This window comes from Paralichthys olivaceus, chromosome 23 (genome assembly GCF_024713975.1).
Source record: "Paralichthys olivaceus isolate ysfri-2021 chromosome 23, ASM2471397v2, whole genome shotgun sequence".
Lineage (NCBI taxonomy): Eukaryota > Metazoa > Chordata > Actinopteri > Pleuronectiformes > Paralichthyidae > Paralichthys > Paralichthys olivaceus.
The window spans coordinates 11,966,302-11,980,612 of NC_091115.1; the positions used below are offsets into that span (position 1 = coordinate 11,966,302).

Sequence of the window (14,311 nt, forward strand, 5' to 3'; positions counted from 1 at the left end):
AGAACATCTCAGCACACACACACACACACACGATAAAATATGCCATACCACTATCCATTTATACACAGACGTGCAACAAAATACACATCAGTCATGGGCAACACACAGCCAAACATCTGTGCCAGTGGCATTTTACCTTAATTGCCTTTGTCACCGCTTTCAGTGCAGTCTAGTCAACCTCGCCTAGTTTCCTGCATCAACACACAAACAGACACACTAACACACACACACCCTGCCTGCAACTGCTCAGTACTTAGAAAAGCCAAGTTTACGTAGTTTAACACACAGAACATGAGGGTGGGATCATAAAAAAATCTATTCATGTGCTACATTGACAGCGTAAACACAAGCTAAATCGGACATGCTCAGATGTTTCTCAAGGCTTGAACGTGTGTGTGTGTGTGTGCGCATGTGCATGTGTATGGTTGGTTTGCGATTGTGTCTGCACATGCCTGTCTCTGTGAATAATTGTTACAGACTGTCAGACAGCACGAGTGTGTAAGCACCATAGACTGTGATAAGCACCCATGCATGTTTGTATAACTGTTGTGATGGGGCTACTCTGAGCTACTAGGTGTGTGACAACAGGGCAAGAGGATGGAGAAAGGAGAGATGGAGGGAGAGAGGGATGAAGACAGGGGTATTTTATTTCTCTCTCTCTCTGACTCCCTTCAAACAGCGTTATGACCTCCATATTTTTCTTTTTCCTGCATTATGAGTATGCTGTGTTCTTTGGACAATGTTATCAACAGGATGTCAAGAGCGCGTTTGCCCATGTGAAAGGCATGCTTGTGCAGGGTGAGGCTAGGGGATCTTAAATGAGAGACCAAGGGAGACAACGAGGGAGGGAGGCAGCATCCCTGGCTGTAAATACAGCTGTGGGGGTGATTTGCTGTATGACAAGTAATCTTGTCTTTCGTCTTTTTTGTAATGACAATCTGAGAGCTCAGTGCTGTAGTCTTTCTTTTGTGAAAGTGGAAACAGGAAAAATCATAATCAGATACAGTCCATTTTCTTCCCAGATATAACACCCAAAATGTCAAATAAAAATTGCATTGCCAGAATTTAACAGGGATGTTTTGAATTGTTTTATTACAACTTTATATCTCCCAGAATGCAATCTACATCAGTATGAAAATGAAATGTCAGAACAGCAAATGTGACTGTATTTTAAGTGTGTGTGTGTGTTTGTCTTGTGCTGAGAATGTCATCAGCTGTCTGACTGATGGGAGGTGCAGCGGCACGACTACTTGCTGGTGTAAGTGTTTTAAATGGCTTTAAATGCATGTGTGCACAGGCCGTGGGTATTATGTACTGTACTGGCCTGAATGTCTTAGCCCACATGCAGTCCTTCACCTGAATTTCTCCCAAGGGCTTACTGTACCATTTTGGCATCTATCAATGATTTAATTTGCTACAGGGGCTATGGCACATTGAGCATAGCTTTTAACGCCTGTTTGACCCAGAGAGGTCAAACAGTCTCACTACTTATTTATTCTACAAGAATATTCTAAAAATAACTCTAAAGATCGACCAGCTCTGATGAGATCATCTCTCACACTGAAAATCTAATACATCTAATAGATCTATTAGAATTTTATGTAAAAAAAAAAACCATGAAATCAGATATCTAAAGTATATGTTCTTTTGTTGTTGTATGTTCTGTTCAAACATGTAGATGTGTTTTTGAATATGACAAACAATCATTACATTGATAATTGTAAAAAAAAGTGTTATAGTGCTATTGAAATGTTAAAATGCAATGCTATTATCTGATGTCTCCTAAACTTTTTTCTTTATTTGATAGCAATCACTTGTATTCAACCAGATATCACTTATGAATGCACCTGCTTGGCATAGCACTAATGAGCACATTTTCTACTAATAGAAATAATTACTGAAAAAAATGTACATGCAGTGATTACCATGAGAAGATATGATTGAATATAAATTAATTATTCATAGATGGTGTTGATGATATCCCTACTTGTGCCCTGATTTTCAGCACCTTGCAAGTGGAGCAAGATTTTATACTTTATACATTAAATACTGTTTAATATAACACAGAACCTACGTTGTAGCCTACACAAGTGGACTTTGTCACTTGTGAGTGTTTCTATTCATGCGCTTGTCTGTTCGACATATTATCCCGGATACAGGTGCTGTCATCTTGCACTGATAACGACTTTTGGCTCCATGGTCTGGTAGTGATCAGGAATCTGTCACATTTACTAACATGACTCTATCGGTATGTCTTGTTGGCTTAGGGAGGGGGGAGGAGGATAACCCTGTAAGCAAATAATACTTTGTTGAAATGCAGTGAACGATGGGAAACAGCACTTGTATTTGTAGCCTATGATTTTTTGCCACCATTAAAGCACCAGCATGCACATGAGAGAACAAAAACAGGTTGGCACACCTTCCTTGAGTAAAATTGCTGAACATACAATCTGTATCGGTCACACATTGACATATATCTGAAGATATTGCTCTTATTAATCATTGTCATTCTTATAGCTCCTCGATTAATAAAATGGGATACAGTATACTTTGTCAAGGAAAAGTATAGGTATACCACACAAGTGTATGACTGTGTGTGCAGAGAGGTGTGATTGTCATCTAAACAAATTCCTTTGACAGACAAAGCTATGCAGGAATACCACACATTCCAAACAAATTCACAACTACACAGCTAGCTCCCACACTCTGTGACTGTGCTTCATCAAATCCGTTTTTTATCTGCAACTATCACATTCACTCTGCTCAGGTTAAGTTGCTGATATGAAAGGCATTCCTATGTGTGTGTCTGTGTGTCCTTGAGTCCATGTTTTATCACCTACATTTTAAAATAACTCCACAGCTGTCCAACCTTGAGAGTAAGGCCAATGGCTATACCTATTACCCCGCTACTTACTATGTCTGCATGTAGTAGTACACAACTGATTGTTGTGTTGTGTGTGTGTTTGTACACACATAGCCCTTGACCTTTGCCAATGACATGCTCTTCCCCTTCGCCAGATCTTTATCAATCTATTTTCTCCCTGCACCTATACAACTTGATGTGGAGGCATTGTATCAGTGTGTGGTTTGTGTGTGTGTTCTCAAAGTGTGTGTAGTGTGCCTTTAGACACACAGAGATGCATGATGCACATACTGTCTGGTAACTTATGTAGAAAAACCACCAGTAGTGAATGAACAACAGAAGGAAAGAGGTCAATAGTAATTTCCTTCTAGCGCATTAATCTTTACTGACCTGACTAGAAGAAGCCCAAACCTTATTACAGAGCAGGACTTCCGACACACACATAAGCTTTCAGAGATACACAACGCCAACAACACACTCATAAACAGAGTTAGTGTACCACAGACAAGACAAAGGCATCAATCCAAGCTCAGAAAGGGTTTTTCTTTCTATATAGCTTTGTCTCCCTGATTGCCAGCACCACTGTTTTGTCATCCAAAATCATTTGCACCCCCTGCTGTTCACAACCATGTGTAAACACACAAGAAAACTTATTAGCCGTCATGTCACGGCGCACACTTGCACACATCCCTTTTGTGCTTTTGGCTGGCATTGAACCAGCGCGCAGCAGGCGACCCCGTCTTCCCTTCAAAGTGACGGTTGTCAGCGGTGTCTTCAATAAGAGGACCATTATGTGAGCTCCATGGGACCAAAAAGGTCAACGCAATCAAATGCAATGGAAAGGAGTGAGCAACCTGAAAATAGATAGCAGCTTGGTCATGGCTTGTAATGTTAAAGGACGGGGTTGCAGGGTAATTGGTTCACTTGAAGCAAAAATATGAGGATGTGTGATGAGAGATCTGCTGTCACTGTTTTAATGAGAGAAATGGCAGGATACATATACAGCAATATTTAAAATGTGAATTGGTAAAATCAATGGTGTGAAGTCCATAGGGGCGCTGGATAGATCTAGAGCAGATCTTTTGAGAGAAGGGTTGCAAAGGAGCGGAACATTTCCAGTAAATTTCCAGAAACTTTCCATGGTAAGTTAAGGTGGGCAATTTTGGAAATATTCCAAATTGGAAACTTTCCATGAGAATTATGGGAATGTATGGGAATTTATGGGAATGTACGGGAATTTATGGGAATTAACTGTAAATTGGGGGTAATTTAAACAAATTGGATCATATCCAAATATAAATGTAAATATTTTTGTTCTGTCATAAGCAGACATCCATGCAACTCCTCATCCAGCAAATGAGTGGATAGCGCATGCCTGGTTGGGGGGGTGTATGCTGGCCGGAGAACATTCAAAAATCTCTTCCAGTACAAACTGGATGGCAGCATCAGGGGTGAGCCAGTTGCATAGACTGCACGAGCAAAACACTCATCTGAAATTCTCTGGCTACGTTCATCCATCGAATCAAAGAATCCTCTGATACCAGAGGGACCAGGAGCTGATGAGATCTGACTCTGATACAGCAGATTCATTTTCCCCTGGAGTGGAACTCTTGTCTGCTGAATGTTTTGAGCCTTGTGGAAATTTTTGGCACTTTGTAATATGCTGCTGCATTTTTGTAGCATTCTTCACATAAGTTTTGGCACAATATTTACACATATACAAAGACTTTCCGTCAACATTGGCTTGTGTGAAATGCTTCCACACATCAGACGGCGAACGTGGCATTTTTCTGTAGAATAAAATAACAAAAAAAGCTTGTAAAAACACTAATGCAATGGCATGAACAGAAATATAGTTGGCTAAACAACTGGAATGGTCTTCAAAATATTTGACAATTGATGTATGAATTCTTGTATGGTTACAGAAAACCATCTTGCAGGAGTCTGAAGAAACAGCATCACATTTGAGGTAGCTACCGCCACCATAATAAGCTAGCCTCTTAAATGGTCAATGAAATGAAAAATAGCTTACATTTAGCACCTATTTTTATTTAATATTTCCAAGTTAAATACTATTATAGATCAAATATATTTACCCCATAATATAATCAAAACTTACTTGACTTCAGATAGTCCTTGGGCTCAAATGTGTGGCTTCAATAGTCTTGAAATCACATGTGCATGTGATTGAGGAATGCACAGTGCATGTAGGGGGTGTGGCTTCAATAGCCCTGCAGTAAGCAGTGTGCTGTGTGCATGTGATTGAGGAGTGTACAAGTAAATCTGGTTGTTTTAGCCAAGATTATGCTACAATATATTTTTCCCAACTATATTTAATTTCCCTGTTGAGGGCCAACCTCCAATTTTGTAAATTTCAGATTTATTCCCGTTAATTCCCGTTGATTCCCATAGAAAGTTTCCAACTTTGAAAATTCCCGGAATTTTGCAACCCTATTTGAGAGTAACTTAAACTACTACAAAAACACCTTAAAATTAAATCCTTGCTGCTAGCAGTGTCTCATGCAGTCAACGATGAATTCTAATAAAAAAAACAAGCAGGGATAACATAACTTTTAAAACTGAATAATTATCATCTTTTCTCAGGGATTATGTTCCGACAGCAGTGGCCTGAAGTTCAAATAAAAGTCATATCTCGTTTCAATATTCCAAAGTCTCTGTTTTTCTAAGATCCAACCTTACACAACCTAGATTTATCCAACCTACTTTTTATCCTTTTCTTGGCAGTGGCCCAATAACCTGAAGTGTCCTCCCACTATCTGCTCCTTATGCTGAGATTCCACCGAATCACTGTTTTCATATGATCTATGCTCACATCTGGTAGTTGCAGTGGTCTTTAGGGTGTGTTTCAGTAATTGCATGTACAGTACACCTCTCAAAAGCCAATGTGGAGGCTGCAATTCATAGTATCGGAAATATCAATATTTTTGAGGAGGGCTCTATAGTCCATCAACTCTATCCTATGTCTTCTTCTCAACTAAATCAGTCAAAAAGTTGATTGATTGAAATTGGTTTAAATATTTTTTGTGCTTCACCTGCTGGTTGTGTTTGTGGCAGGAGCCAAAACAGCCCACAGTACTGGGTATCACAATTTTACCATAATGCTGGTTGTCTGGTCATAGATAACTGCTCTTTCCTGTCCCAATACATAGTTAATCACATTCAGCATCACGTGTAAAACTGATGACATGAGCAGCTTTGTAACTAGCTGGGCTAAGTCAGGTTTTCATCCAAATGGCTCAGACACAAAGTATGGATTTGGAAGGACTAATAGAACTGGTAGGAGGATATATAATGCAAACAATAACATGGTGTTAACAGGTTCATCCATGTGCATGTGGTTATGCTGCGCTCAACACCAGCACTTAGAGAAATGAAGAGAGAGGAACAAGAGGTTACAAGCACACTACGATTTGTACTGAATGGGAGTTTTCCGGCTTCAGACTGTCAGTATGCGCCTGCCAACACAGACTAACATGCTGCCAAGTGAGCCCATTCAAAATTAGACAAAGGCCAGGTTTTCCACCAGGAGACAGAAAACAATGGACCTCTTGAAAACCATGAAATGCATGTGATGACCTAGTCTGCCAACAGCCAGCTGATTCAAATGCCAGGTTGTGTGGGGAAGCCTCAATCACAGACTTTAGACTTTGTCCTCAGCTTAACTGTAGATTATATCCACTTCATGCAATGTGTGCACAACAAATCCACAAATATCAACAATCAGTATGAACTAAAAAAAATAGATATTGCCAAAAACACAGGCCTAAACTTCTCTTACTCAACAGATTTTTGGCTTGATAAGACAAGAACAAATACAGGACCACTTGTGGTTTGAAGCTGATATGATGACATATTTTTGAGTGAACCTATTAAGATCAGGGCAGTCACGGGTCCAAGCCTTCACGCCTGAACAAATATGACCTTGTTTTCAAATTTGGCCTCCTTTCATATTTCAAAACCAGCCTTTGCTGAAGTCCGTCAGGAAATATTTGCATAGACGTGGACTCATGAAATGCCTGATATTAGATGCATGACCAAGCTGGCACATGTTGTGGCAACAGGGAAAACTAGACCGAGACGTCTGTTTTTATGGTCGTCATGGCTCGACAGCACAGAGAAGATAGACACAAGAGGGAGTGTGGGAATTATTGTTGTCAATAGTCTCAATGTCTGCTGACAGTGCTGCAATGCATCGCAAGAAACAGTGTGGAGCGAGAGACAGAGGAAAATGTGTCAAGCAGTCTGAAAATGCCAGAGGAAAAATAACACTTTAGGTCCTACTCAGAACACCGTCCCTTCCTCATCTCTCTCAGGCAGGCAGGTTTCGTGTGTGCATGTTATTTCTGACTTTTCTATCAAGCTGGTAGGAAAAAGACAGAGCAATCCACCAAACACAAACTGAACAACCTTTTTTGTTACATATGTTGTAACAGCAACCCACATTATAAACAGAGGCATATTGTCCAGCATGGGGCACTTCAACATTCCTTTAAATATTAAAAAAATCTGCTCTGATTTCTTCTACTCATGTCAGACTGAAAGAAAACATAGCACAGGTCAAAAGTAAAGTAAAACATCACGATTTCCCAGATGAGAAAGTAGGTAATCATACTGTAAAGGTTTGAAAAAGGAAAGGGTTATACCTTAAAAAGGTTTAAATGCTCCAATGTTCAAAAAACACACCCTCTCCCCTCTACTCTCTACTCTGTTCCTGCAGCTCCTTGGTCTCTGTCTGAAAACACTTTTTTTGTTTTAGCTCCCGTCTCTTTAAGGCTCCCCTCCCAATAAAGGCCAATCTACTCTGTTACGATTGGTCATCTGCTGCCAGTTTATTTAGGAAAGGCCAGCCTCTGCTCTTGCTTTACCTGGCTTTGTTAGGGGGTGTTCCAGATTAAATGCTAGACGTACATGATGCAAAAGTGGGCCATAATGATGTCACATGACATCACAATGATGTGGAAATAATGGCGGGACAACAGACAAGGTGTTTTATGAGCAGTTTTTACTGTTTTAACTGTAACTTTGCAGATCACATTATATACAGTATAACACAAAGGAGGAAAGGGGAAAACTTTGAAAGCATCTTATGTCTCCTTTAAAATGCTGGAACTAGGGCTGCAACAACTAATCAATTACAAAAATAACTGTAATCAATTAGTTGGGTCTGATATAATGCATGGCACACACTGCAGCAGTGTCTCCTGAGGTGGGGACATTAAACCAACCAATCCTGCGCCTTGCGTAGCTCAGATGACGACGCCTTCTCCTCTCTGGAGTAAAGGTTTGAAAAATGGCGGAGACGAACGCCGCAAATGTTAGAGCAGAGGCAAGTCATTAAAAGTATGAGAACACTTCACAATTAAGTCTTCCAAGAAGATCGTTAGCTTTAAACTGTGTAAAGCTGATTTCACAATGAAAAGAAGCACAACAGTACGGTGATGTGAAAAGTATTGATTGTAGTGTCAATTCAATATCTTAGGTTTCAGAACAAACCCAAAAGGTAATCAGATTGAGAATCACTGCTCTACTAATGTGTAAAAAAAAGAAAGAACTGTCTACAGTTGTGGGTTGCTGTGACTTAGGAGGTAGTGAGGGTCATCCACTAACCAGAAGGCATAGTTTGATCCCCGACTCCTGCAGTCTCTAGTCTGTATTCCGAAATGAACTTGGGCAAGACACTGAACCCCTAATTGCCCCTGTCAGCTGTGTGATGGAAAAAGCATTGAATGAATGTGTGTGAATGCGACTTGTACTGTACTGAGTGGTTGTTAAGACTAAATACAGTTCAATTAACAGTTGGAAAAACTTAAGGTTTAAATCACTACATGTCAGGATTGGGGATGTCACGATTTCATAACTGCAAGAATTGTAAAAACTACGATATCTGACTATGGTGACCTCCCTCTCGTGAGCAATTTGTGTGTTTTCCGCACGTTTAAATCTCTCGCGAGTCATGTTTTGAGTGCGTGAGTCACTGAAACGTTAGTTGAGAAGAGGGAACTGACTTAACAGCCTTATCTCCACCAATGCTGGACAAACAACTCCATCGGAGGAGTTCACAGTGAGAGGAGAAATCCTTGTTTACTTTCGGTTTCTGACCAGTGGTCACTCACACACACACACACACACACACACACACACACACACACACACACACACACACACACACACACACACACACACACACACACACACACACACACACACACACACACACACACACACACACCTGTACTGAAAGGTAATCATATAATAAGGACATGAGGAATGTGGCTTGAACCAGGACACGTTTAGTTTTTCAAAACTAGTCAAAATGTTGCAACTTCCATTGCTGACCCTTTAAAATAAAACTCCCACACAGATACACAGCTTATGACAGGAAACACAAATTTAGTGACAAACCTTCCACAATAAGGCAACTAAATAAAATAGCTTACATAAATTATTTTTACTTACAATATAAAAACTAACTGGATATAGTTGTTAGTAGTTAGTTCATAAGCTATATTATTAGCTATATATTGCTTGTTGTGAGTCATTTTTCTTCTATAGTAACGATTATCGTAGAATATCATGAAACCGTGATATTAATAATAATAAGTAACAAACATTATGAATCTGGCTACACATTTGATGCAATATTTGGGTACTTGAAATTTTCCATACACCAACCATTATTGTGGCAACACCCAGCTCACTGCTCAGACATAACAGAAACACAAGTAAATTACAGCACCTACACCATTACACAAGAAACAATAGCCAGCAGGCATCAGCCCACACATTGTCTTGACTCACTGCAAAGAAATATACAGTGAATTAATTTAAGACCAACTTTCTCAAACTTTGAACCTTGTCACTTATTTGAAATATTAGAAGCAGTGGTTTTGTGAGTATATGTCTGTGTGTCTGTGTGTGTTTGTGTGTGTGTGTGTGTCAGCGAGTGAGTGAGTGAGTGAGTTTGAAATAACAGGTAACAGCCAGTGTGCTGGCCAGATCAATGGCCATAACAGAATATTTGGACTTGGGGCCATTCACCACAGAGTCCCCTGGCTCCAACATGTAGGTGGTAACACTGAGGAGCATCAGGGAGTAATTCATTCTTCTGTGACTGAGTACAGTTGAGGAATGGCTTATGTGAACACTTGTCATATAGCCCTGGCAGCATACAGCATGTGTGAACATACTTTGGTGCATGTGTGCTTTTGTGCAGCGCAGTGGGCAGAGCTGAGTAGCGTTATCGATCCAAGCTGATTCTGCAGGCTCCCCCATCAATCAGCAAAATGTCTCCGGCTGAGTCTAAGCCCAGCTCTTACTTTCTAGCATCAGGGCATTATCACAATAAGCTGCAGATGCGGGCTAACAGGATATGTCAATATTTCTACAATGATTATATCACCACATACTACACAACGATTAGACGAGAAGAGCTACACAGACTGCGAGCGTCTGCTCAGAGGCTCTCAAACTTTCTCTTTTCTTGGCTTCTTTGCTCTCCATCATGATAAGTCATTCAGTGTCTTAAAAATGCTGAATTAGTCTGAATATCAAAATGAAAATGAGAGATGATTATGTGTCACTTGTTCGCAAATTGCCTGTTACAGTTTATCCACTAACAGGTGGAAACATCTTAAAAACCCAGAACGCACTCTTAAGTGTTTCAAGAACGCTGATTTGCATTGGAAATAAGCCAAATTAACTCATCACTGCAGATTTTAACACTCACTTCCTTTTGATAAACTCCAACACTCGAATCTGAACTCAACTATATGACCTGTGACAATGGATTTTTCCAAGCTCCTTCTCTCTGTCATCCTCGATCGCTTGTGAATGATAGCAACAATCATTGCAGCCAAAATGCACATATGAAAACATTGCTTACTCTCAGGCCATTGTCTCCTGGGTTAATTTTCTCATTCTAAAACACCCCTACACACACACAGAGGGGAAAACTAAAAAAGTAGTAACCATGGTGATATTGTGCACTGCCAATTGTGTCCACTTACATACATACTATATATATACAAATAAACATAGCCTATATGCTAAAACCTCACAAGCACGTACAGTAAGTGCACACAAACACATATCTACCCGTAACCATGGCATTCCCGCTCTCCCTCAAGTTGAAGGTGGGAGGGCAACCACCACCAAAACACACTTGCCTCCTGGGGGAGGCTGAGGAGCTGGGTGACTCAGACATTAGCAAACTTTCCTGAGCATGTTCATATATTCTTCGGGTAGATGACATGAGCACTCTGTTACTAAGGAGATGAAGCTGAAATCTACTGGAAACACAGCAACAGCAGTATCTGAGGGACTCGAGCAGAAGAGGCATTGACATCACATGGAGACAAGGTTTATCTTTGAATGGTGTCACAATCAGGCCAAATAGAAGCAGTGCCAACATGCACTGTTTCTTGTGTTAAACTTTAATCAAAATCACGTGACTGACTTCTCTGATAGGACCCAGTTTGCATGCACAATCACAGTAAAGGAGATTAAAAGGATTGATGGATTTATGTTGAATGTTTCTAGTCAATTACACTGTAAGAGATAGCATTTTTAAATCGGCTAAAACTCCCTGGATGGAATTAGTTACTGCTAATTAGGTATGCTTGAGATTCATGTTTTCATCAACAGCCCAACCAACAACACAACAATGCAATGACAGCATGAAAAATTCTGTCATTGCATTTAATCTCATTTAAATTTAATCAATTTAATTTGCATATCCATCCAAGACCTGTGGAGAAACCTGTTTTTCTAGATTCAGGAAACTTTTTACAGCATTTTCTGTTCAGGATTTAAATAGTTGCAGGCATGACAGATATACATATCATCAGATTTACATGCACACACATTTTGCACGACTCAAATAGAAGTTGATTTAGTGTGTGAATGTCAATGGAAACATTGCTCACTCTGAGGCCATTGTCTCCTGGGTTAATTTTCTCATTCTAAAACACCCCTACACACACACAGAGTAGTGAGTGTCACCAATCCTCAGCTTATTGAAGCATGTCTTTAAAGCTTGTAGAAATATAACACTGTTGATGATATCACTGCTTACCACAAACACCGTAACCTATTTTACCAGTGCAGCCTCAGGGATGTGACAAAATGTCACGTGTTTATGAGAAAAAACATTATTTTCAAACGGTTTTGAGTGTTATCCATTCTGAACATTTTCAGGTGTATTAAAGGCAAAAATACCTGGTAAAATACGTCACAGAGAGCATGTGTAAAATATAACCTCTTTCATTCGATGGAGGTGACACATTTATATGATTATCTTCTCAAAACATGTGGCTGAACCTGTGAAGAATACAGCCTTCGAGTCACAAGTGTGGCAGGTAAAATACCACTGTCTCTACATGTCTCTCCCCTGCTCAAATGCAGAGAACAAAATCACCCCCCTGAAAGAGAGGGGAAGACCCCCTTCAAAGTGGGTTAAATACACTCCAGCCTGGTCCCCAGCCTTTCCCTGTCTGTTTCTATCACATCATTAAACTTGCACACACATGCACGCTAACACAACACAACACAACTCCTTGGTACACTAGACATGTTTTATATGAATTCACGCAAAAAATGATGGATTCATTTGACAGGGGGGGACACCACCACCAACAACAGCAGCATCATTAACATGCTGCTTAACATGTCAACAGTTGAATAGTGCAATGGCACATAATGATGGATGACACATTTTAACTTGCTCCAACTAGTAAAGCCAAAAATTTCACAGATACAAATGCTGTCATCTTGCTGTGATGACATAATTTGGAGCCAAAGTCTGCACAGAAATTAGGGAATGAAACCCCACGATTAAACAATCGCAAATCAGTCTCAGCTATCAATCATAAGGTTCCTCCCAAATTAAATAGCCTCAAATAACAAATCAAAACCAAATTTACAATAAAAATTAGCAGTTGGATATAAACCAGTTTGGTAAGAACTACCTGAAATTATAGCGATCTGGCAACATTTTATTTTCACTTTTCATTGTGCCCCATGTTCCATCATCTAACATGGAGGAAGGCAGTGTTTATGATTTATACTGCAGCCAGCCACCAGAGGGCGATCAAGACACTTCTGAGACCTCTTCTGATTCCAATTTTGGGAAGTTGTCATGTTGTCTATCTTTATCTACAGAGGAAGATCCCCACTCATTCATTGAGGAGGGAGGATTTATGACCCATACTGTTGCCAGCCACAAGGAGGCGATGGAGACACTTTAGGCTTCACTTTAGGGTCTATGTGATGGCATCCTTCGTCTACTTTACGGCACAATAAACCTCTAACATTGAATAAGCAGGTTGTAGCCTTACCCTACTGCACTATAATCCATATAATGCTCGTGCCCAGATATCCAGTAGTGCATTTATTTACATCATTATCATGCTCGAAGTATGTATTTTGTTCTCTTAAACAAGTTTGTGTTGAGGTTTTTTATGTTACAGCATTGACGAAATACCCACAGAAGAAAAACATTGTTTCCTGTAACAGTCGTGTGTACATGTTGTCATTAATAAATAGTTGCGACAGAACGACAGTATTTGACGGTGACTCAAAGTATGTGCGAATAAGGAGCGATACCGTGACAGTTTGGTCGGTGAACAGAAACTTGGACGGAGTTGGAAGTGAACAGGCGGAACTTCCAGCTGCGTTTACGGCTCGGTGTGTTTCCAGTAAAAGAGCCTGGTCTGGAGACTACGATACACAGGTGAAAGAGAGACACGTTCGCCTACCTGCAGGACACCGTGATTTCAACTTTGGTGGCAGGAATGGACGCGCTGAGAGGGTCAAAGTCGCCTATCGACGCCATGTTTAGGAAACTGTTGTTCATCCTGTCAAAAAAAAAAAGGAAAACAATGCTCTTCCTCCTGTTTTTCTCCCCCTGTGCAGTCCAGCGTCTTTATACGAGCGACGAAGAAGAAGGAGGAGGAGGGGGAGGAGGAGAAAGTGTGTGTGCTCCTCCTCGAAGAGAAGTGGAGCAAAGGTGCCAGAGAGAGAAAGAGAGAGAGAGAGAGAGATGTGATGTCATTTATCTTTCTCCTCCTCTCTCTCTGTGTGTGTGTGTGTGTGTGTGTGTGTGTGTGTGTGTGTGTGTGTGTGTGTGTGTGTCTAGCTCTCTCTTCCCTCCTTCTTTATGCCACTCTGCCATCTCATCCCCTCCTCTCTTTCTGTCTGTCTAAATTCACTTCAGCTGTCTTCTGTTTAGTTCATTTATGCTCACATTTACTGGCATGGAAGTGGTGACAATGATACAATCATCAGGAGAAAATGGAATACGTTTTGCCACGAAAAGTCTTTTTCTGTGTGTGTGTGTGTGTGTGTGTGTGTGTGTGTGTGTGTTTGTGTGTGTGTGTGTGTGTGTGTGTGTGTGCACGCGCATGTGTCACGCGTTTCCTCTCCTCTCAA

At 40.5% G+C, this 14,311-nt stretch overlaps 1 protein-coding gene across 1 annotated transcript in view; it reads right to left on the minus strand.

Moving 5' to 3' along the window:
* LOC109632722 (copine-8) overlaps positions 1-13,875 on the minus strand; it is a 76,333-nt gene extending 62,458 nt beyond the window's left edge. Inside the window, exon 1 of the mRNA XM_069519799.1 lies at positions 13,639-13,875. Coding sequence (XP_069375900.1) covers positions 13,639-13,736 — 98 coding nt within the window. The 5' untranslated portion in view covers positions 13,737-13,875. The remainder of the gene's footprint in view (positions 1-13,638) is intronic.
* Positions 13,876-14,311: the final 436 nt, after the last annotated feature.